Source organism: Trachurus japonicus, chromosome 11 (genome assembly GCF_045865225.1).
Source record: "Trachurus japonicus isolate A0001 chromosome 11, Traja_1.0".
Lineage (NCBI taxonomy): Eukaryota > Metazoa > Chordata > Actinopteri > Carangiformes > Carangidae > Trachurus > Trachurus japonicus.
This window is the reverse complement of record NC_140917.1, coordinates 19,015,639-19,041,363: the sequence shown is the minus strand read 5'-3', so window position 1 is coordinate 19,041,363 and position 25,725 is coordinate 19,015,639. Positions and strand designations below refer to the sequence as shown.

The 25,725-nt window shown below is 40.5% G+C and overlaps 1 protein-coding gene across 1 annotated transcript in view; it reads right to left on the bottom strand.

Annotated features, from left to right (window-relative positions):
• The window catches only part of csmd3b (CUB and Sushi multiple domains 3b), a 328,749-nt gene that overhangs the window by 57,502 nt on the left and 245,522 nt on the right, over positions 1-25,725 (bottom strand). The window contains exons 20-38 of the mRNA XM_085791506.1: positions 22,967-23,083; positions 22,322-22,537; positions 20,069-20,257; positions 16,647-16,747; positions 16,460-16,528; positions 16,185-16,341; positions 14,267-14,458; positions 11,833-11,959; positions 11,318-11,520; positions 10,639-10,830; positions 10,082-10,220; positions 9,396-9,583; positions 8,189-8,307; positions 7,955-8,030; positions 7,747-7,863; positions 4,662-4,775; positions 4,465-4,560; positions 3,482-3,685; positions 3,023-3,147 (exon numbers count right to left, since the gene is read on the bottom strand). Coding sequence (XP_085647632.1) covers positions 3,023-3,147; positions 3,482-3,685; positions 4,465-4,560; positions 4,662-4,775; positions 7,747-7,863; positions 7,955-8,030; positions 8,189-8,307; positions 9,396-9,583; positions 10,082-10,220; positions 10,639-10,830; positions 11,318-11,520; positions 11,833-11,959; positions 14,267-14,458; positions 16,185-16,341; positions 16,460-16,528; positions 16,647-16,747; positions 20,069-20,257; positions 22,322-22,537; positions 22,967-23,083 — 2,741 coding nt within the window. The remainder of the gene's footprint in view (positions 1-3,022; positions 3,148-3,481; positions 3,686-4,464; positions 4,561-4,661; positions 4,776-7,746; positions 7,864-7,954; positions 8,031-8,188; positions 8,308-9,395; positions 9,584-10,081; positions 10,221-10,638; positions 10,831-11,317; positions 11,521-11,832; positions 11,960-14,266; positions 14,459-16,184; positions 16,342-16,459; positions 16,529-16,646; positions 16,748-20,068; positions 20,258-22,321; positions 22,538-22,966; positions 23,084-25,725) is intronic.

The following is a 25,725-nucleotide window of genomic DNA, read 5'->3' as shown; positions in this document are numbered from 1 at the left end:
AAAGAAGAGGATAGAAACAGTTCAGAATCAAGTCCTTCAAGCATATCAAGTCTCATGGTATAAAACAAACCTGCACTTGTTGAAATATGATGTATTGCAAAATTAAAGAAAAAATTAGCGAGGTGCCAACTCCATTCTGTATCTGGGGCATCTTGGCCTTTGTATTGGTCCGTGAGAATGTAATCAGTGAACGCAGCACGCAAAGTTGCTCAGGGCAAGATGCCGGCGCACGTACAGTACGTACTTGTTTTCCTCCTACTGAGTACCAGGTATACACAGGCATACGTAAGGTACAGTCGACAAGATCTGATTACCATCCGCCGGCCTGACCCAAGAATGCGGGGTTCTTGACCCGGACCTGCGTCATGACATCCCGACGGAGCTCGTCAGGCCACGGGAGCCCCTGGGGATTGGGATCCCGGCTGAGTGGCGACGGAGACGGCGGAGGGACCGCAAACAAAAGCGGGGCTGTCGGGCTGGGATACGAATCAGACTAGGACGCAACCCACACAAGCCGACGCTTCCAAGCCTCTTCGTCTCCAACGTAAGATCACTCTCTAACAAAACTGAGGAGCTGGGACTCACCATCGCCACACATAAGAACATCAGAGACTGTTGTGCTTTGGTTCTCACGGAGACGTGGCTCAACCCGTCCATCCCGGCCGGAGGCTAGTCGGATCGGCTAGTACACAGAGTGGACAGGACTGCAAACTCCGGTAAGAGCAGAGATGGGGGGGGGGCAAACTTTTTGTCAGCCGATGGAGTTAGCAGCCCCCGCCCTCGGATCTATTGGTCCTCGTCCCTACATCATTAGATTAAATTCTGTATGGACACTCTCACAGGACAAATTAGGGTGTTTTCTAACAAGCCCTGGATGACTGGTGATCTGCCTTCAGCTCAGGGGACCTACAACAGTACAGTGTGGCCAGAGCAAACCTGAAGAGGGGCATCAGGGATGCGAAAGTCAGGCACAGGCAGAGAATTTAACAACTTTTTGAAAGCTCAGACCCCCGTCGTGCCTGGCAAGGTCTGAGGCAAATCACCAGACAAAACCATAACAATAACCCAACCAGCAGCAGCGACTCCCAGGCTGAGCAGCTCAACCACTTCTTCAGTGGGTTTGAAGCGGAGGCAGCAGCAGCAACTGACCCTCCAGCTCCAGACACTGATAGCCAGCCACTCACCTTGCAAACCGCTGAGGTGAGACGCGCCCTTCAGAGCATCAACATCTGGAAGGCAGCCGGCCCAGATGGGGTACCCGGACATGTTCTCAAAGACTGCGCCGCAGAGCTAGCTGAGGTATTTACAAATATCTTCAACTCATCTCTATTGCAGTGCTCCGTCCCCAGGTGCCTGAAAACATCCACCATCGTGCCAGTCTCCAAGCAGACAGCAGTGACTGAGCTGAATGATTACAGGCCTGTGGCACTGACGCCTGTAATCATGAAGTGCCTGGAGAGACTGGTGCTTAATCACATCAAGTCTTGCCTTCCACCCACTCTGGACCCTCATCAGTATGCCTATAGGAGCAACAGGTCAACTGATGACGCCATCTGCACTGCACTTCACACTGTACTGCACCACCTGGAACATCCGGGGACCTATGCACGGCTGCTGTTTGTGGATTACAGCTCCGCCTTTAACACCATCTTACCCAGCAGGCTGTTCTCCAGAATGCACAACCTGGGCATAGAGCATAACATCTGCCTGTGGATCATGGACTTTTTAACCAACAGGCCTCAGTCAGTCAGGATGGGCACTTACCACTCCTCCACCCTCACACTGAGCACAGGTGCCCCACAAGGTTGCGTGCTCAGCCCCTTCCTCTACTCCCTGTACACACATGACTGCACCCCAATACATAACACCAATGCCATCATCAAATTTGCTGATGACACAACAGTGGCGGAGTTGATCAGCAAAAGCAACGAGTCTGCCTACAGAGAGGAAGTGCTGGGGCTGACAATGTGGTGCAAAGAAAATAACCTCACACTGAACATCAAAAAAACCAAAGAAGTGATAATGATCGGAAAAAGAAAGATGCACACACACCACTGCACATTGATGGCGAGGAGGTGGAGAGGGTGACGAGTTTCAAATTCTTGGGCACCCATATCACAGAAGACCTCAAATGGACTGTTAACACCAACATGCTGGTTAAAAAGGCACGACAAAGGCTGTACTTCCTGAGAACACTCGGGAAGATCAACCTGTCTCAACACCTGCTCCTGTCTTATTACCGCAGCACCATTGAAAGCATTGTGACTCATGGCATCTTGACTTGGTACGGGAGCTGCTCTGCAGCCGACAAAAAAGCTCTGCAGCAAATTATCAAATCTGCACAATACTGTACATCACCAACTCCCAGTGACCTGCCCTGAATACCATCTTTACTTCCCGCTGTCTGCAGAAGTCACATAACATCATCAATGACCCCTCCCACCCTGCCCAACACCTCTTTGAACTTCTGCCATCCAGCAGAAGATACAGGTCCATCAGTACACGCACCACACGTTTTAAGAACAGTTTCTACCCCACAGCCATAACCACACTGAACAATGCACTACAGCCATAATTTGAATTATTACCTTAATGTATTAGTACTGTACTGTATTACTGTTTACTATATCGTGCAATGTCTGTATAGGGTACATTGGTACTGTTGAGAGTGCGTGATGCTTCAGAATGTGTGTGGATCAGTGAGTGAATGATGTTGTGTGAGTGATGTATATTATTTTAGTATTTATTTATTTTATTGTCCTGTCTTTTTTTTAGCGAGTCCGTATCTGACTGTGCACTTTGAATTTCGTTGCACACACAAGTACAATGACAATAAAGTATCTTGAAATCTTGAAATCTTGAGATTAGATCCTTTCTAGTTATCTCTGGACGGACCTTCTCTCAGAAAACATCAATCCATTCATTGTTCTAATAATATCTTATCTTCCCTGACATCCCCCAGATCAGCTTTTAAACCAATGTTACATACGTCAGCCAAGAAACATTGTGTGACAGATGCTACCTGTATCCCAGCCCCTTCTGGAACGGAGACCTTCCACACACAGTTCTGGTTGTTGTCGTATGGCTCTGGATAGCCAGGTGACAGGATTGTGCCACGGCGAGAGGTCAACACACCCCCACAGGGAACTGTGAGACAGCAGAGTGTTGACACACGGAACAGAAGAGAAGAGAAAGGAGGGGGAATTAGAGGTTGAAATAACACTTTGTCTGCAGGTAACAGGAAAAAAAGAGAAGGGGTGGGGGCCCAGTGAGGGAGAGGGGTCCAAAGAGCTTAAGTCCTGTGTGACAGCTTTGGCATGCGTATGTTAAGGGTCTAGCCAGATTGAAATGTCTGCAAACGTGTGATTTGGCTTTAATATCTTATAATTGTATTTGCCGTTGTCAGGTGGGGTTAAATATTCATCTCATAATGTTACTGCATCTGGAACAAAGAAAATGTCTGTCCTGTGTTTATGTTTACCTATACATGTTGGTAGTGTGTCATTCCACTGTGCCAGATTGTCTGGGACACTCTCACACCGAATGGCAGTAGAGCCGTGCAGGATGTAACCGGGGTTGCACTCAAACTGCACCAAGGATCCGACTGCAAAGTCATTACCGAGACGTTTCCCAAACCGTGGCTCAGGGACTGAGCTGCACTGGGTGGAGCTAGTCCTGGGTACAGCTGAAAAAAAAGGTAGATTACACAACCATTAAAAGTGTTAATATCAATAGGAATGCCAAATGTACTGTTAATGTTGTTGCCTATCTTGACCAGGACACTGAATAAGACTCTCAACATCGATTTTCTCGTTAAAGGCATAGAAAATAAAAATTAATCTGTTGCATTTTATACAGATGGCCATGTACAAAACAAGAGATAACTCATTATACTATACAGCCCTGGAAAGCCAAGGGTGGGGATCCCTTTTCCTATCAAGGGCCATTTCAATTTTTATAACATCCTCCATGGCCAATACTAAATTATTGAACACATATATCACACTAACCTCTCTAATGCTCCATACTTGGCTTGCAAAGACAGCAATTCCCCCCTTGTATCAAACTCAGCAGTAATCCCACGCACACAGCTAGTTGGACAGTATTTGTTATATTTGTTGTTTCATTTGCGGCCAGAGAGAAAAACTGGAAATTGTATTTCAGTGCTTTTTCAATATGCCGTGCTGTATCAGTAATCCCCTCTGTGACGGTTCTTTAAGATGAGCTGACACTTTGGAACAATTCTGTATTTATGAATTGTCTCCAGGGTCGGATCAAATTGTCTCGAGGGCCAAAAGCGGCCCAGAGGCTGGACGTCCCACAGCCCTCAGACGTAAGGGGTCCAAACTACTTCAACACACACAACCCGTCACTGCTACTGTAGTATGGGAAAATTCAATACGAAGTATACAAGCCTGTTCTGCAAACCCTGAGGTGTAAAAAGTCTTAAACTTATTTTCTGACCTTGGTAGACGAAGTGGAATCCCTTAGCAGTTTCTGGTCCGACTGTGGTAAACTTGATGGTGATCTGGTTTCCCGAACTCAGAGGGAGAGACTCACCTAGTCAGAATGAGACAGAGTTATAAAAGTTGGAGATACCGTGAGGCCTGTCAAATAATCCCTCTCTCCATTTCTCATTCCTTCCAGCCACTCATCCTTACCAGAGTGGGACCCAGAAAGAGAAGACAGTAGTGTGTTTTGTTGAGTGGGTCCATCGTAGATCTCCACCACATCATTGAGTGATGTCTGGAACAACACAAACTGACCAAAGAGGACTGGGGATAAAAATGAGAAAAAGGACAGATAAAGAGATGAGTTAGCTACACTCAAAGGTGACAAATTATTATTCCATGCCACTGTCTGCACCTGACCTTCCAATGATAAAATTAACCTGTAATACCCAATTTAAATGTTATTAAGCTGCAGTGTCAGCCTCTATCTGAAGCCAACTACTGGCACAAATTACACATCAGGACACTAAATAATCTAAATCAAAATCACCTTATTTTCATTGTGCAAGTCCAGCATACCCCCCTACCCCAACCACTTCAGTTGGTGTATCACTGCTCAGCTGCTAGTGTGAAATGCTGGTCTCTGCAAAAACTTACTTTAATTTACTTATGCCAGTAAGGCAATATGTTTTTCTGTATTCTCTACTGGACTTCAAACATCTCTCTCTGTGGCCCCAAAGGCTGAGCTGTAAAAAATCAAATCTGTATATTTGCCGAGGATATTATGCTAAAAGAAGGTCACTGGTCGTTTTGTACAAGGTTGGTTCTCTCTTGTGGAGTTCTTCTAAAGCATGACCTGCATTTTGCAAACGCACTCCTCTGACTCACAAACAATACCCAGTCTGCTTTCATGTGAAACCTTGTTTTGTATTAAAATAATGCCAAGCAATGGAGAACAGAAATAAAACACTGGATTTTCAATTGGCATTGTCCCTGCAGGTGTAGAAGAGAATCTGACATTAAAAAAACAAATGATCAAAAAGGAGGTTAGCCCTATAGAGTGGATGAACCTAACCTCTTGCATATATATATCTTATAGCCCTGTCATGGTTGTACATAAGGATGTGTATAGCAGCAGGGTGTTTAGTGGACATAAAGAATGACAAGATTCTGCCAGTCAGCAGAAATCCTTAAAAGCTCCGTCTGTGTATAGATTTTAAGGAAATCAGAGTGATTAAGGTTTCCATCATTCTCTGCTGTATTATCGACATACTGCTGAGCAAGGTGGAAGACATCACAGCTGAAATCTGTTCAGAGCAGCACAGACTTCAGGCATGAAGACACACATGCACCAACATTCACACACAGATTCATAAAGCACATGAGAAGTAGTTTATACACTGTCAGGGTATCATGGAGGATTGACCACCGCCACAAAGTCACCACAAAACAAAGCCACATGTCCACACGCACAGACACACAGAGATAAGTGATCACAGCAAAGTTTGAATCAGTCGACTGAACTTGCTATCAAATGACTGAAAATGTTTCACCGCTCATTTGAAAGGCTTTGTCGGCTCTTGACATCAGATGGAGAAAACCTGGGCATCGATCCCTGTGGAGCTGCCATGCCTCCTGATGAGCTGCCTGAGCGGGTGTCCTCAGCCATGTCCTCATTCAACAGGAGGTGTGGTATCTCCACAGGGATAAATGCCAAGGGTTTTCCCCACCTGGTGTTGAAACCGACGGAGTCATTTGTATGAGCGGTGAAACATCAATCATTTGTTTCAGCTTCTCTGATCATCAGACGGTTTTGATAGCATAGTTACTGCATCATTGAGCCCGTAACCTTTGATTGTTGTAAGAACACGAGTTATAGATGTATTATTTTTTTATGAGATTGACGGCTGCTTAAAAAAAACAACTGGGCATGTTGTAAAAGCTCCGGCACCGCAACTTAACAAAACAATCTGTCTTTTACCCTGTGTCGGAGGTTCATGGAGCCCGTCTGTGTGCCTTATACAATATGTAGGCCAACAAATGTTAGCTCCCTTCAGTCAAAACGTCTACACGGAGCTGACACTCCAAAAGTTGCTATGCAAATATAATGAGACATCAACCATCAACAGCCTTGGGGAAAGATGAGATTTATTCATATTACCACAGGGCATAATTGAACATTATATCCACCAATTACTGATAAAAGCTCCATGTTGTGAAAGCTCAAGTCAGACCCAATGAGTAAACCAATAATTTAGATGTCAATATGTACTACTGTGATTGGGGGCACAAATGTTATCTTGAAAATGGAATGACATTGATAACCCTACCTCCAACCATATTTTCTAATGAAACAATGTCAAACTATTTCCAAGGTCAAAAATAACAATTGAGTCTTTCAACTACTATGATCTCTTAACAGCTCCGAGCTTCTATGTCCACCAATCGATCTCCATTACCACTGAGCAAACTCCCAATTGCAATGTCATATGAAGACATACGATATAGTTCAAAGATCCAGAAAAGGCTATTAAGTGTGGATCTCCAATGGGATTGTTTCACCAAACCACTATTTCTAAGGTCAAGAGAGGGGTTAAATGTTTTACTCCATATTGATTGTGTTTGCACTGATAACAATGCAAATCTAATGTACATCAGATTAAACTGTAAATTTAGCTCGGTATACAACACATTTTGAAGGACATTTAATATGACTGTAGTTAATTTTAACAATTTTATACTGATATCAAATATTCAGGACCCTTTCCTTTTCTCAAATGACCCCAGATTCCCAGCACAGGCTCAGTTGATATGAAGAATCCTTTACAATATTCATATCTTCATAATGTGGTGGTTATGGGTGGCTTAAAGACCACTGATCACACATGGGAAGATAAATCTAGCCTCATCTTTAAATGTCATCTCAATGATGAAACCCTGACCTGCATTAAAATATATAGCCAGAGAGGGTTTTTTGATCATCACAATATCTGTACTAGCTTCTCCTGTCAGTTTAAAGACCAGTGTCCTTCTGGGGGTTCCATGGTGTCCCCATTAAAAGTAATACAAGTTTTAATGTCACTTTCTTTCACTGAGCAAAAGAACAATAAGAGAATTCATGTCAAAGAAAACTGTGATCACAGGTTTCATTTCTGACTTTTACGGAGTGCTATGCACTTGCCTTTGATTCCTTTTTCTAAAATAAAAAATACATTTATTTTACACAGAAATGACTACTTCTTGGTTCAATGAAATGTGAAACTGTGTGAAGCTTTGTATGAATGAATGAACTTACCAAACTCTCTAGGTACAGATATAGAGTAGACACACGTCTGACTGGAGGTGTAGTTTCTGGGGAAATTAGGAGATAAAACAGTCCCTTCTGTTCCTGTAGAACGACTTCCACAGGGTGCTGCAGAAATAACATACACATGTGAGGCATAAAATACATACACAGCAACATAACACACAGATTTTGTGTTGTTTTATTTAGTGCGTGTTACCTTGACAGCTAGGCAACGCCCTGTTCCACCCAGGTCGGCCATCATCTCCCATACTGCAGGTTAGGGTAGAATATCCCTAAAGGAAATACATTAAACTTTAAAGAAAATCCTCAACAACCAACCTTCCACAATGAAGCAATCAACTACTCTTTCAACAAACCAACCAAAAACATCACCAAAAACCCCATTTCACCGACCAACCTTTCCTTCACCCATTCATCTATCTGTTTGTACCTGCAAAACATATCCTGCTTCACAGTAGAAGGTGACAGTAGAGCCCAGCTTATAATCAGATCCCAGCCTGGTCCCATTCAGAACCACACCTGGGTCGAAACACGATTCCCTCAGTTTAGCTAGACAGAAACAAAGAGAACGAGTGAGTGAGCGAGAGAGAGGATGAAGCAAAGAACAAGAGACAGGCACACATGAATAATCAAATTCAAAACCAAGTAAAATTAATAATAACTACGTCCCAAGCCATAATCAAATAAGGCAGGCACTCCGTTGGCCTTTTTAATAGTCTGTTTGACTTAGCTGTCTTTGCCAGAGATGGAGCAAGAAGGATAACTTCATCCCCTGGCTTTAGTATGGTACATGAACCTTGTAAATTATGGCTTTGGCTCACTTCCCAAAAGATTAGCAGCCACCCTGTATCAACTTAAAAGTTAATTCCTGAGTCCACCTGAAGATAGTGATGATTCTTTTGTGCATGTGAATCAAACTCATCTCTCATACGGACTATTGCAACAGACATCAGTTCAGTGGGGACTTTGCAGGGAGGGGAATCCTTCCTTTTCATCTTATATTCAGCATGATGAACACTGTCATTAGTGTGGGAGGCTTTACTGCATGTACATGTGTACTGAGCGTTAAGGAGTAATGTGGTGGTTCTCTTTGTGTAAAGTGAAAATTTTATATTTCTAAACACACTGTGTCATCTTGGGAGTGATCTGAAACACACTGTCACATTCACTATGAAAACCTAAAAGAGTTAATTCCCATGTTACCTTAGATATGAAAAACAAACAGGACAGGAAACGGTCCCTGATGCAATTACATCAAACACTGTATATTACTATGATTTTCCAATAACTGACAGTTACAAAGTGACTATAAAAACTGTGCCAGCTGGAATGAGTATTTATTTTCATCAGAAACATCAGACATACGTGTGTTCAGTAAATTCCCAGGTGTCCTCATTCAAAATATAATCCACTAAATACTTAATGTAGAATAAATGATGGGATGCTGCATGAAGTTTTATAATCAGGATCATATTTTTGATGCATTTACTGACCAAACTGTACTGAACCATGCATGTGTTATTAAAAAGCCCCCCTGTAAAAAAGTTTTGTAGTCTGTAGTTTCACTTATTTTACAAGCTACTCAATTAGTATAGATTTTATATAAGGGAGTTGCTGCTATTGATAGAATATTTTACCTTTGTATTCCAGGTGGAAACCAGTGTAAGAAACAGATCCATCACTGCGAAATGCTAAATGCATGGTATTTGAGCTGCTCTCAATCCTCTCTGGGAGTTTGCTGTCCTGGAAGCTACCAATGAGAGGACTGTTGCTATCTGGACCATCGTAGATATACAGGAAATCGTAGTTTGGCTCAATGTTGAAACTAGAGGAAAGAGGAGGGAAAAAGATGGTGAGAACAGAAGTACAAAATAGAGCCAGTTCTGACATTTAATATAATCACCAGGAACATGGCTGTTTGGAGAGTGGGTTTTTTCATTTATATAAGAAATCAGAGCATTTCCAACATGCAGTATGTTGCAGGGTGGACAACGAGAAGCATTGTCCCTTTTACAAGGGTCATTTACAAGACCCTTATTATCTGAGTATTATGTTTTTTTAGCCTCTGAGGCTCAGCGCATCAAAAAGATACCAGAAGGCGGGCTTGTTTTTCATGGTTCTATAATTTTCCTTGTTTACTCTTGTGTTACAGGGTCAAAATTACCACTTGCCCAATTGTCTTCAGTCCATTTTCTTTGCACATTTCATAATGGATTTGGTTAAGAAAGACAACAAACAGTGATATAAAAGAACATGCTCAGTGAATCAGTTTAAGATTAACACAGGCTTTGATGTTAAAGCTTCAGCTGACATGTAGAGTTACCTGATGAAGGCCAGGGACAAGACATAGTCAGAGTTGACAGCAATGAGCCAATCGCAGTCCTTGGAGTGAGGGTAGGGATGAGGGTAGTTAGGAGAGAGAATAAATCCATTGGAGCCTGTTAGGTTTCCTCCACAAGGAGCTATCATGGGAACACAAGCAAAGATAAGTCTTAAAATATCATAAAATTTAAATATTCTCTCAAGCGAAACCATGCAGGATGAAAAAAATATTTCAATTCACTCAGCACAATGTTTTCTTTTTATTTCATTTTACAGGGGAATCTAAGTTACACAATTCTCATTCAAAGGCACTAGTAGTACTGTATGCAGGGAGTTGGGTAGGATAATGAAATAGTAGTATGCTGTATGTATTAAGTAGGAAGTTCAAACCATTTAACATTATCCTTTTTATACAGTCCCCCTAACCATTCAAATACAGATGTGTCATTGAGCAAGGTGATGAACCCTAAACAACTCCTCTATACTGTATATTCAGAACATATATTGTGTGTTATATATTGTATGTCACTATAAACACATAGAAGCTGGACTTTTCACCTATGCAGACAGGCGGGCTGGGCTGCCAGTAGTATCTGTTATCCACTTGTATACAGGTGATTTTGTCATCTCCCTGGAGCTCGTAACCCGGGTCACACTGAAAGGACACTGAATCCCCCGGCTCTCGGCCATCTCCACTTCGACTGCCATTCATCGGTACACCTGGGTCTCTGCAGGCTGTTGCTACTGAGCCTGGACAGAGAGGGAGAGGGAGATAGAGGACAGGACGGAAGAAGAGGGAATAGAGGAGACAGGGGAGAGGAATAATATAAATCAGCCACACTGGATAGTTATTGAACTAATGCATTAACTCATGTAATCAGTGCTAATTAAAGTAAATGTTTACTATCGTGTATTATCAAATATCAGCCAACATCAGTTATGACTGGTCAAGTGAGATTTTCAAGTAAAACCATTGTGGAGATTTGGATTTTGTTTATGTTGTTGATATTCACAACAATGTGTAAAATTTTTGGCAAATGAACATTCACTAGAAAGAAACATATTCAGACTCACTGAGAAACAAACAAATTATCAATCTGAAAAGCTGGTCCAGCTTATATATATATATATATATTTTTTTTTACATGACACAGGGAACTTCAGTGCAAAAATAATAAAATGACCACAATCTCTCATATTCAGAATACTTAGTCCTTGAGTTATTGACATCACTTACTGGAAAACTGAATGGCAAATCCTGACTTGCTGATATAGAAATCAGTCTCAAACTGAACAGTGACAGTATTCAGCGTGGAGTGAATTCCCTCAGGAAGCAGAGACCCACTGAGCTCTGACAAAGACATCTCATTTTCAGGTGGTCCGTCCCAGACCTTCAGCATGTCGTGGCTGGCTTCTGTGTCAAAGGCCAAGAACTGAAGACTGCAATTGACAAGAAAAATAAAAAATAAAAGATCACAAACAATATAAACATGACCCCGTTTAAATGCCTGCTGTGTGTGTCAAAACAGTCTTTGTTATAGAGGACAAACAGCTGAAGACAGACTATGACTCCCTTTACTTGCATTTTTTAAGGAGAACGTAACCATTGCTTACAATATGCCTATCGTATTAAAAAATGCATTGTCAATTTTACATTGTCACATTGCTTTAAGATTCCAACTCAAGTAAATTAATGTTAAATTTCACTTTTTAATGAACACACTGTATTTTAATGTTCATACTCCACTTTACCTCACAATATTTCCTGAGTCCACCTCAATGGTCCAGGTGCAGCGCAGATTATTGTCATAGGGAAATGGGTATCCGGGAGAAAGAATCCTCCCTGATGACTCGCCCTTAAAACGACCTCCGCACTCCGCTGCAAGTAGCACAGCACAGAGATAAAAGACATTACAAACTGTATCAAACACACAAACCCCGGTTCTATAGTATGTCTCCATCCGTCTGATTAGCACAACTGTGACACTGTGACACCAATGAGCACTGAAAAGTGTGTATGTGTGGATTTAGGTATGTAGCATGTGAACTATGACAAGTCAGCCATTTATCAGTCCGTGGCAATTGTTTATCAAGGTAATCAGATCCACTAGGTTCACCTCAGTAGCCACTGGGCAGTGATTCAACGATCACCACACAGAGACAAATGGATTTGGAAGGACAAGAACTCTCTCCCCTCCATGTCCCTCTGTGTTTTTCACTCAGAAAAGAGAAGAGGAGGAAGAGGAGGCAAAGTGCTGATGCTGCATTCTCCCTAAAGAAGTCACCACACATTATATAACAGAAAATAATCCCCCCCCTTTCTCTCTTTGTCTCTCTTGGTTATATATTTTCACAATCTTCCTCCCCTCTCTGCCTCTCTTCCCTCCCCATGTTCGTCCCTCCCCAGGCTCTCCTCCCTTCATCACTGAAATATATTATCTCCAGTAATAGGAGCAATATGAAGAGTTGGGATGTGGAAAAGAGAAAGGAGAAGAGGCAAAGGAGAAAGTCAGGAACCAAAGGGGGTAAAGAGGAAACACTACAAGTAATAATAAGAGGCAATATAATATTAAGACTGGAGGTTAGCTGAGGTCATAGTGTGTCACTGCTAAAATATAAAGTCAGAGAATATCAGCCAGTGGTTTTATGAGTCTTTCATTATTGATAGTGAGAGGGAAAGAGACTTATTAAGCTGAATCCAAAATCAGGAAGTTCAGAGGCAGCAATGAAGGAAGAAAGGTGCTTAAAACACTGGGCTTGCTGTTATGCTTATAGCCCCCATCTGGGGCACAGCTGCAGCAGCCATTTTGTGTGTCACTCGGCACAGGCTTAGCATTTGTTTGGGTTTAATTAGAGAATGTAATCATTATTCAACCAAATACCTACTTGGAGGAAATTAAATTTTCTCCAAATGAGCTTAAAATAACATACAGATCAAAGCATTTCAGGCACTACAAACTAATTCACTGATGGATGTGTTAGCATGTCTGTGTGTGCGTGTGTTTGTGTGTAAGTTCTGGAGGCCAGAAATTGCACTGCCAGTAAAAGACCGTTATTGACTTGTTGACATCAATATTTGGGAATGTGGTGTTGATATGATATCCCATCAGTATGACGCCCTGAAAAATGAATTAGAAAGGCAATGATGTTATAATGGAATATTTAGAAATATGTCAATACTCAAAGGGGAGCTACTTCCCAGTAGATTGTATTGTTTCCCTAAAATGGCACATGTTTTGATATTACCAGTCTGTAGCAAAACCAAATTGATTAAAATGTGTTTATGAAGCAGTTCTAGCAAACAGGTTTGCCATTTATCCCTTTAGAGAGAAAGAAGGAACATAAGTGGAGGTTATAAATGGGGCCGGACCGATATGGATTTTTTGTGGCTGATGCTGATGTCGATATTAGGAAATAGAAAATTCTGATAGCCGATATATCGGCCAATTAAATTATTACATCCAAGATTTGGCCGATAAAATATTATTCCCTAGTTATAAATGAGCAACAGTACACATACTGTAAGATGAACTGTGTGTGTTTGTAAGTGTTTGGGTATGTTTTAGCACATAGCAGAGCATTGGGCAAATGAGGGCAGTCTCTAAGATCAGAGAGCAAATGCCCCCTAAAGGAAAAGGAATGGGTCATTTGGGCACCGAGAGTCCAGGTGGTGAAGCCTCCTGAAACAAACAGACTTTTCATTGAGACTTTAAAACTAGTGTAGTGTGAGATATCACAACAAATGGCAAGAGTGATTTCACAGGAAATTTGCTTCCATCTGTTTTCTTTCCAGATTACTGAATGAATGTCATGTAAGCAGAGTTTGCATAAAGTCTGTAGTGTATTGTAAAGCTTCTACTACACCAATGTTTCCTGCTACTTAAAAACTCTAATCAATTATGTAAGAAAAAAACACTCTAAGGAGAAAAAGAATCTAATTATGTTGATATTCATTCACGGTATGATGATTTTTTCAATGTGCAAAATCTGTTTCAAAAAACGATTCCAATGATGCCTGTAGACAGAAGTGATGTGGACGACCTATATAAAACCTATTGAAAAGTTTAAGTCAATGTTATATTAATTAAATCTGCATCTACATTTACAGGTGTAAACATCTGTGTGTATATTTTCAGCAAAACCTCTTTTCAAAGTGTAAATGGTTACTTAATAGCAAGAGACATACCGATACAAGAGGGCAGAGGGTTATCCCAGGCTCTCCTCTCTCCCGTCATACACTTCAGTGTGGAAGCCCCATGCAGAGTGTATCCAGGCTCACATCTGTATGTGATGCTGCTCCCGGAGAAATGGCCTTGGTCGTTGACCTTGAAGCCAAACTGAGGCACACCTGGGTCTTCACAGTGAGACAATTCAAAACCTGGAAATAAAAAGAAAGAGAAAGATCTTTAAAGTGTGTACTTTTCAAAATAGTCGCTCAGGGACATCTAGCACCCACTGGAGAAAACAGAATTAGTGTTATTTAGATGCACAGCAATATTCCATTAATATCTGGCACACTTTAGTATTCTGTTTATGAGCTTGCTGATATCACAGATCCTGTTAAGCTAGCATCCTGATTTAATAAAAAAAACAAAAAGATATACGAAACATACTTATATTAGGAGTGATACTGTTGCATGTATACATCTTATCCAATTTAAGTTGTTTTTCACAGTCTCTTTAAGCTCAGTTTCCATGGTAATATTCTGATTATTCTGTTTATTCATGTGCACAATTCTGAAGAGCAGGATATGAAGAGGTATATAAATAGCTTATCCTTATAAGACTTTAACCAGGATTTGATCTTCGGTATTACCTGGAAGACGAGGCGTGCCAGGATTTGAGTCATCTCCTGGAAGACTGCAGTGGGTGCATGTCTAAATCCTTAAAATGGCCATTTGCAAAGCTGTACTTTTACCACTCTACAGTCTGAACACGTTTGCCATCACCCTGACATACAGTGTGAATGTTTGCCCATCTCAAATTGTTCTCTGCGTGCTTTACATATATACTATAAAACCCATAACATATTAAACAAACGCAAATTGCTGAGTGTTACTTGTTTGTTAGTGCAGAGAACCTTTTATGTGCATTAGGATGAAAAAGTCAAGTTGCAGAGAAGGAAGTGGGTGATGTGCATTTTGTATCCAGACAATACAACTTCAAAGCACCATGTTAATGATCCTGTAGGACTTTTTATTTATACACTTAGATTGTTTCATTCAAGTCATACATCTAAAAGGACACTGACCAATGCACAAACATCACAGTGCACCTTTTAATGCCCCATCCTACGCTTAAACCAGAGCTCTCTCAGAGCTTTGTTAATCAAACTTGACATGTTTCTTTAAAGTGCTCCTATTAATCAGTTCTTAATCAGTTCATTAATGGTTTCACAAATTAGCACCATTTAGAGTTAAATAGATTAAACAAAGTATGTTACATTTGTCGGGAATTAGTGTAGAATATGTGCCATTTGATTGCTGAATGAATATGATTCTTATACTGACTAGTTTTAGTCTTTTTCCACCAACAGCATAATGCTTCAAGTCATGTACAGTATACTCATCCTCTTCAGGATGTGCCAGGTCTTTATAATAATTAATTCTAAATAATAATTTAGTCGATGTGAAGAACCATCCTCCCACGAGAGCTGGGTCATAATCACCCATATGAATATTTACCAGTTTGGCTTTACCTTCATCACCCACCACACTTTGTACAACATATGGTGCAGTCTACAAGCTAGTGCCTGACTGGTCCACCTACCAAATCACAGCATGTGTTCATTTCATTTTACACTGCCATCATTAAACATTATAATGAGTTACCTGTGTTCTATATGCATCATACAGTACATCTGTCTATGCACTTCACATGGTGTTATTTCTCCACCATGGAGCTTATTTATGTTTGAGCACAACATTTTTTTCTAGAAAAGATGGCAGAAAAGATTTGTTTTTATTACACATAATGAATTTAAGATCAGATTCATTCAAAATTGTAACTATTTCTTTAAGATATCCTAAATGGAAGTACTTTAACAACATGTGTGTAAATGTGCAAAAGTGTATAAACTTTAACTATATTTTGCGTTAACTTACTGGAATACACCAGTTTGAATCCTTCTCCTGTACTTTCTGCATCGCTGTAAAATTCTAGCCAGAGATGGTTTGATGTGGAAATTAGTGTTAGACCCAACATAGATGATCCTGTGAAGGCTCCAAGAACATGGGCTGTGTTGTCTTTGCCATCATAAATCTGTAAAAAAAAACAAAACACAACAGCACAATGAGCTCATGATGACGCAGATCATTACTGACACAAAAACCAAACAAGGAGAATGACAGAAGTATCAATGTGTGTGTTGTGTGTTTACCTTCAGTATATCCCCTTGGGCGAGATGAAAGGTTCTAGCAGAGATGTTGATGCCTTTCCCAGCCTGCACCTGAAGTCCACATCAAATCCAAATCAGATTTAATGGCAAGCAAAGATAATGAAATGATGACTTTTTACTTTTTCATAAAACCTTTTGCTTTTAGTCTGAAAAAACACTGATTTATTACCTGGATGCTATAGATGCATTCGTGGTTGTTGTCGTAGTTCATCGGGTAGTTTGGCGAGAGAAGGATCCCTTCATTGTTTATAACTGAGGAACCACACTCCGCTGAGAACAAAGATAGAAACCATGCAATTAAAATATATACAGTGTTATAATATTGTGATGTGACCATATGGAGAAACATTAAATGTTTCTCCATATGGTCACATAATGACCCAGGTTGTTTGGTACTTCTGAATATAAACAGGTTGTGCTGAGAATGAAAAGATGGTGGTTCTTTTTTCCCGATAAACAGGTGAATACCTTGTGTGTGTGCGCACGTGCGTGTGTGCCTGTGTGTGAGTGTGAGTGTGTGTGACTGTAATTTAACAGCCCTTTTAAACAGCTGTATTGTCAGCTATCTACTTCTGTCACGGAGAATGGGCAGGTAGTAAAATTCAGAAACTAATTTACCTAAAGAGACCCACTCTCTGCACTTCTCGCATGTGCCTTCTATCTACAGTATCTCTGTCCCTCTCTACCTCTTTTTCTCTCACTCCCCCTCCCGTTCTGTCCCTCTCTGTGTCTCTACTGGTGTAATAGTCATATTACAGCTGTCATATCGTCAATAAATCACGCTGCTACCCTTTCCATTTAGAAAATTACCTCTCCACCCTCTCCCTCTTTAACTCCCTTGCTCTCTCTCTCCTTCTATATGAATAGTGCCCCCTTTACCCTCCTCTACTTCAATCAACCTTCACGTGCTTCTCACCGGTTTTCTCTTTCCCTATCCTACTCACTTCACTTTTCTTTATTTTCTCTTTTCTCTCCCATCTCAGACTCCTTTACCTTAACAAAAGTGCTACATGGAAGGTAATTTCCAAAAATTGTACACAAGCACAACGAGCCTGAGAAAGAAAAGACGCCAGAAGGAGGTCAGTACCCCTCCTACTCCCTTCTGGACAGCACCTTAAGAAGACAATATGTTTGAGCTGCTAGGGTAAGTACAGCCTCATGTAAAATCACAAATGCCAACAAAGCAACACTTTAAAGCTGTGAGGTACATCTTTTAGTTAATTAAAATCACACCGAAAAACACCTTTTAGCTTCTTGTCTTTCAATGATTAGTGTCCTCCACTTTACTGAGGTGACAGCAACAGTTCTTAGTTAAACAATCTTAGTTAAAGTTTCCAGCTACAGTATGGTAATAACAGCACATGGTTGATGTTCTAATCTCTCCTTTCCTTTCCTCTTTGCTCCTCAGCACATCATGTAGCAATGCAACAAAACACACAGGTACTAAATATAGCAAACTGCTCAACAGCATAGAACACCGGCACGCAACTCCACTCCCACCTCTTTGCATTATCAGTCTTCGCACGTTGATGACAAAGAGCCAAAGACGTAAAAACCTGGCACTGCAAATATTGTGCAGTGCTGAAAATAACTGTGGTTTTGTACAATATTCTCCCTCATGAGTCTGCTCTTGGGCTCTTGGACTGGACATTAATGCCTCTCCCTCTACACATGTACAGCCCCATGCTTCTCGCACTATTGCTGAAAATGACCCTGTGATTGACGGCAGAGGCACTCAGTGTTGCTTCCTTTGCCATGTGCTTTTATCATCGCAAGGTATTGATTCATCATTTTCACCCGAATCAAATCTCATTTTACATGTTTCTTAATTGCAAAGACCCTGGAGTTATGAGTACACAGTATTGATCCTCATGAGTAAACAGCATCAGACATTTCACATGACCACCTGTGGCGCCCACAGAGCAATTGCTTTGGTCACGGACAATGAACAAATATATAATTTATCTGTATATATAGTTGCCATTATTATTACTCTCATCTTGACACAAAGTTGATGTGTCTGTTGTTGCAGTGTTCCTTTGCTGCCTATCAATTAAAGACTTACGTAGAGTGTATACTATGTTTGCATGACAGTTTGTATGTAAAATGATTGTAATTACACATTTGTAGAACTGTGAGAACTGAGAAATCCTTTATTGCACTTATATTCCCATTAAATATGTTTGGCATTTGCTTTTGCTTTTGTACATAAATTAATTAGTGGTGCATCCCTGAATATTCACATTTTCCACCCCAGGTGAGACATTTTTAAGTCTAATGAACACGTCTTCACTGCAAACTGTGTTCATGGTTCAATTAACACTTCTCTGCTTTGACTGTATTCATACCGCCATTAAATTCAAGTTCATTTTGTAGTGACATGCACCTTTTTGCTTGCTGCTTTCACTGCTCCATAGGTGCTTCAGTTACCTCATTTTGGAGTATTGTTGAATGTTGAGTTTGTAAATCCAACTCTGACCTTTTCTCGTCCCCGAGGTCTTTATTTAATATCTTTGTGTTCTTCCCATGTATTGTGTGTTTGGTTTTAATATTGTATTTTGCATTCTGTCTTTATCACTTTTGAAAACAACAACAACAACAACAACAAAAATCCTAAAAATATTCCTGTGTTGAATTGAAAAATGCAGTTGTATTTCTGATGTCCTTGATACAAAGGTCATAATTATAAAGGTGGTGCAGGGCTGTGACACTGCCAAAACTCTCTGCCCACTTGAAGAAATATCACTGACATTTACTGCTCATCTAGTAACTCAAATGTGGCTTGAATATCTGTGGCTTTTACGCAGACTGTTGACTGAGGAGGTCCTATCCAGGTTAGAGTCATTGTAGTTTACTGTATTTATGATATTTTTGGAACAGATTAAAAAAAGAACAAGGACAGGGGGCACATTAACTAGAAAACCTCCTTCCAAAGGGGAAGCAGAAAGACTTGACGTGCTCCGTGTCTGTTCTAAATTATTCTAAAAATGTTTTCCAGTCACTTAACTTTAACTTTGTGCTGCACCGTCTCCCTCACTGTCTTGTAAAAGCAAACAAAGACGACCTTGTGTGGCTGCTGGCTTTTGAACTGAGGCTGTGCAGGTTCACAGAATTTCTTATGTTTACCAAGAACCTAAGAGGGAAACCTATCAGCAGCAAAACAGCTCAACATGTTCTCTGGTCACTGCAGCTAAGCTCTGTTTCCATCATTAGTTCCATTCATTCAACTCTTATTTGCCTCTGTTTGTGAATTAGAAGGTACTATTTAGTATTATCATTGAAATTATAGCAATGGAAACAGATGAGAAATTATTTTCTTATACTGAGAGTGAGGTGTATTGGAGGATCACACATAAGACATCAAACAGTGTTTTTAACTCATACACTTCATAATGCAGTAAATGTGAAGGACTACACCCTGCTTGGTGGCTAAAAATCTAACTGTACTATTCTCAATATAAAATATCTTTACATATCTAGAAATTTTCTGTGGCACCTGACTCGCCACAAAACTCAACAGGCAAACTGTGTTCTGCTACCACTAAGTGTGATAGTGTGGTCAAAGATAACAGCAGTGATAAAACCACATACCGACACATCTTGGTAGAGGAGCGCTCCACATTCTCCGCCCACCTCCCAGACAGACTAACTCTGGTGCCCCCTCTAGGCGGTAGCCCATATTGCAGGAAAAAGACAGCGTGTCACCGACACCGAAACTGTAGCCGTTTCTCCTGCCGAACCGCGGCATCCCAGGGTCCTCACATGGCTCCAAAGTATATTCTACAGAAAACAAATGGAAATTGAGTACACAACATGACTCAACATATAAAATGGCACTATGAAAACTGGCTTTTAGAATACATACTATATTATTGAATAATCTAAATGTGCCATTAGAGTAAATGAAACATTATGAGATTAGAGTATAACATCATTTTTCTACAAATAGTGTTCAATCATCAAATCGATACCTATCACTCTCCAAGAAAAGTCCAGAAAAATCCACTTTAATAACTACAATAAGACTGACATCACAGCCATTAAATATTAACTGAAAGTTGCAAACGCAGACTAACCTCTTTCAATAATTCAGTAACTCTTATGATTAAAAACTAATGCAGTCCATTAAAATATAACCTTTGCATAAGAGCTTAAGAACAATGGTGAACAACTGACTCCATCATGTCAGCTGCAGCCAAACTTGTTGATTGTGTTTGGTGAGATCTACTTCATGTGGGTGAAGACTGATGTGATGATGTGTGTATTTCAGAGTGTGCTGCAGTTTCACACGGCATGTTATGACTGGTGAGTCACATTTATGGTGACACCTTGCATGTGTGACCTTCTGGAGAATCAGCCTTTGCCATCTGGGAGGTGCTGCAACATCCTTCACTGTATATTGACTGACATACAGTATATAGTGTGTATACGACTCAAGTGCTCCTTCGTTTCAGAGTCAATAGAAAAGTGTTGAAAGGAGAGTCAGGCAAAGGATTGTGAGTTATGAAGGACACCTGTAGCCTTGGTGTTTGTCTTAAATGTGCTCCTTAACACAACCACGGATCAGGACGGCAGCCGACTTCTGCACAATCTTAAAATACCACAGGTGAGACTATAAGGAATCCATCTATATCTATTTTTCTTCTTTTGTGTTGTTTAAAGACAGATTACATTCAGTTTCATGTTGCCTCAGCGTTGCTATTCATGAAAAGGGTTTATTGGTAGTCCTTGAGGCTGGTGGTGAAACATCTCCATTTAGAGGAAAAGTTACACAGCAAAAGTTTTTTGTTGGCTTCGCATGAAAAATGTAAGTTATTTTACTTTTATATTTATTTACTAAAAACATTTAGTTTTATTTTTTAATGGATGTGCTGTGCCAGGTAGATATGTAAAATCTGTCCATGCTCCTGCTTATTTGAACAACTTTGCACAAATGTGCAATGGGTCAAAAATACTGTACATTATATTAATTCACAGGTGTAGATAAATAAACATGAGACAGACAAAAAACTGAGTAGAAAAATTAAAATAATAAGAAAACAAATCAAAATACTGACTGATAGCAACAGGGAGTCACTTTGGGAAGGAGGACAGATGGTTGCTGCATCTTCAGTATCGTTGTGTCATTTTGCCTTATGTCAACAACAAGTTGGAGCTGACTGAGAGTGTTTCGCACATCTGAATGAAACAGTGCATCACACCACCCAGCAGGAAACCACAGACCAGCCATCATGCAAACCCCCTGTTAAATCAACCTGGGTGAGCTTTAAAATGAGTGACTTTGTATGTGTTGGTTTGGATTGTGAAACTTCAGGTCGGTCTGGATTTGAATATGAGATAACGGTGGGTGAGACACTGGTTTCAGTACTAAGCTTTGTGGGCACACAGGGTGTGTGTGGATTTGCTGCTGGTTCCACTCCACTGAAACAGTATTTCTCAAAATCTCAGAGCACAAAGTAAAGCTATCACTGATCATTGCACATTAAGAGACTGCAACTGTCTCTGTCTAAGTAGAAACACTGCTCTGTTTTCTTCTCTTGAAAGGGAGGCTTTAAAGAGAAGGGAGGCTATTATTTCACTGTGGTGTCTTGCATCCTCTTTGCGTGGGTTTCTAGGCCGATCCTGTGCAAAATTCATAATGGGTGTTATTATATGACTGTGTTTCACAATTCCTGGTTTGGATTTAAAAAGAAAAACACATTGTTCTACAGAATCAAGCTGGCGTCTCAGTATGAGAACTAAAGAGAGGAAAGTCAACTCCTTGATTTGACTAAAGTGATGGTAAATTAAATCGACATCCTGTTGAGTATAATGGCACGGGATGAGTATGGAAAAGTAAATTACCAGAGAAAGTTATGTTGAAGCCCTCATATGAAATGGAAAAGTCAGAGATGAACCGAAGCTGGGCTTTGAAGTTGCCATAGAGACCAGCGTTGATGTTGCTAGGCAACTCGTTGCCAGTCAGGCGAGCCAGTGGTTGCAGGAAACTCCCGTTCTCAGTTACCAAGAGGTAATCGTGTTGGTCCTCCAGATGAAAAGAATTGAACTGAAACTGGACTCCTGTTGAAGACACACACACCCACACACACACATACACCCACACACCCACACACACATATAAGTTGAAAAATAGATTGGGTAGGGGTAAAACTAGAAGGTGGTTTCATTCTCTGAATGGACTAATATATCTTCAGTTATTATTCAGATTATAATACACTGAAATTATTACAGTAGAATAATACTATGATGTAAGATATCGACAACAGAGTATTCTTATCATAATTATTGAATAACCAAGTGATTTTATGTTTTAACATCCCATGAAAGTTAGAAAATACTAAAAAAAAAGTTCATGTTATCCAAGTCTGTGGGTGTAGTATACAGTAGCTGTTTCTGCACTACTCTGTGTGCTGCTTGGTGCTGTCTTTCACTCTGTCTCTCTCTATCAAGTAGTGTGTGTGTGTGTGTGTGTGTGTGTGTGTCTCTTGCCTTTCCCGTGGCTGACTTCAACAGTCCAGGTACAGTTGAGAGATGAAGGGTAGCTGTCTGGATAGCCGGGACTAAGGATGGTTCCCCAGGGACCTCTAACATCTCCGCCACAGAGAGCTGGATAGATTGAGAGAGACAGAGTGAAAGAGAGAGAGAGGCAGAGAGAGAGAGAGAGAGGGAGAGAGAGATATGCAGAGACAGGGGGCAGAGGCAGAGAGAAGGTTAGCATCAGATTGTTGATAGCTCAAACAGATAATGTTTCCCCGTGGACCTCTAATAGTACTTACAGCACGTACACACGAGCATACCCACACATAAATGCTACAAGAGTGGAGGAGATAGACAGTGACAGAGACACACACACACAGGTTCTTTTTGCAGTGACAACTGCAAAATTTGTGTCATGTTGCACAAACACAAAATTATGATATTACTGTGATGGTGGAAAATCTACCAAACACTGGGTTTAAATATAAATAATGGATTATTTTCTGTTTATCTGAGGTAGTTCAATGTCAGCGATTATGTTTAAACGAACTCATCAGTTTAACTGCTGGTATGTGAATTACACAAACTTGTTTATTGGTTTTCAGTTGTGGCATGCTCACCGAACAGAAGCAGCTGTCACATAATTAGTGTAAAAGTCGATAAAGAGGATTCTATTAAAGCACATGCAGGTACACTCTGTGAGGGCTAACACATATAATGACAATGACAGTGAGATGATAGCACCTGTCTGCAGCAGGACAAAGGGTACACTTCAGCTTCTATGTTTAGCTATAATGAGCTCAAGTTACAAAAATCCCTGATGCAAATGTAACACCTTCCATAACTAAATGACTTATTACAACCTCTAATGCGTATTCAACTACACTGATAACCACTATCAAATTAGCGAGGTGTTAACTGATTGTTTTCAATTCAAAAAGTCATTTTTTTTCAGAAGTAATAACAGTGACAAGTTTTCATGAAAACATATGAAAACAGGAATGAGTTACTGCAAAGTTGTTTGTTATGTACCAAGTAACCATCTGGACAATAAGTATATTTTTTGCTGAGAGGTAGAGGATCTGAAATCTGTCTACAAGATTTTGTTGCTTTGGGTTTCAGCAGGAAATTGAGCTATGAGACAAAAACGTTGATGTAATTTAAGATAGTATTCTGCAATATCAATGCTCACAAGTGTGCAGAAACTGCAAACATCTTTTGTTTCTGAGATATGTTTTCTATTAATACAGTTTAATGTGCGGCAATTCGAAGCAGTAATATTCAAAGCAGCGAAGCAATACAGATGTTTCTTTGGGACTGCTTCAAACTTTTTGAAGCTCTCAGTATGGCCTTAGGATAACCCTGCAAGTTTTGCACACGGTTCAACTGTGCACATTGTTATGCAGGATGAGAGTTGAGCTGCACAGAGATGCTCAGAGCTGAGACTGGGTCTTCAGAAAAGTTTGTAAAAATCTGTTGCTGATTCTATGCATACTAATGCATGCATGTATTGCAAGGTGCTTCATTTCAACTCGCTCCGGTTGCTTCATCTTAGAGTTAGCCGACTGGCCTGTCATTTTCTCTTACAATATGCCGATAAAATGCCATAACATTACCTCAAAAGTGCAACGGTGGCAGTGCAGCAGGGAGAAGGTCAAACCTGCTAAAGTTTCCTAGAGCAGGACGTTCAACCTGGCACATAGAAGCTGGAAACCTCCAACTTACATGCATTTCCACTGCTGACCAGTGCCATAACCTCATAAAAGAGATGTGTCAGACACTGACAGTGTGTTCAAACCAGAGAGGAACACCAGTATCTTCACACTCGACCTCCATGGTTCGTAAGAGCCTCCCCCAAAACAAGGGTGAGGAGTGAGAGCATTTCCAAACTAAACAAATACATGCACGCACACCCTGACACAGTGACTCATGCACAAAAGCTTGCATGCACAGACTGTTCTATTAATTATGAATACTTCTCTGCCAGGAAGCTCTTAATGTTAAACACTGAGCTATGTGAGAAATTTGAAACACTGCATTACATCTCCATCTCTGCCAGTTTCTTTCTCTCGCTATCTGTCCATTTTTTCCTTTTCACGTCCTCTCATCTAGCTATGCCTCCACCACTGTTGTTGGGAGGCCTCTCTATCCGTTCTCTTTTTCTTTTTTTTGAGACTGAATCAAGTGCTGCTGAGTGACTCCACTTCAACACCATTTTTTGCTCTTCAAAAAGGCTAACAGAATGATTTCAATTATGATTAAATTATATTTAAATTCATACAAGTGGTAAAACAATCCTCCAACTCAAAGGCTGATTTATATTTTGCCATTCTTAAAACATAATCATAACATTACTACGCTGGTTTAAAATGGATGAATCTTTAGATTGTTCTGTATGACTTCTGTGTTCATAATTTTGCCATCATCTTGTTCATTTTATATAGATTAAGACATTAAATAGAAGATGTTTCCCATTTTCATCTCTCTGAGTATTTACAGTATGAACGACATTTGAATTCTGCTACATTTTCCACCGCTTAATCAGCTGCCTTCGGCACTGTTCATTGTGTACTAGTTGTCAATCATCAGCATAGACCATTTCTCACCAACCACAGCAGCAAATATTTCCAATATCTGTATGGTGCATACAGTGTAAACACAGTCTAATGGCATTCAGTCTGTAAATTCCAGGCAGTGTGCTTGATGTTTATATGCAGCTCCCTCCAAAAAAAAAGGGGGACTGCCAGTCCAAGGAAATGTGCAATTCAAAT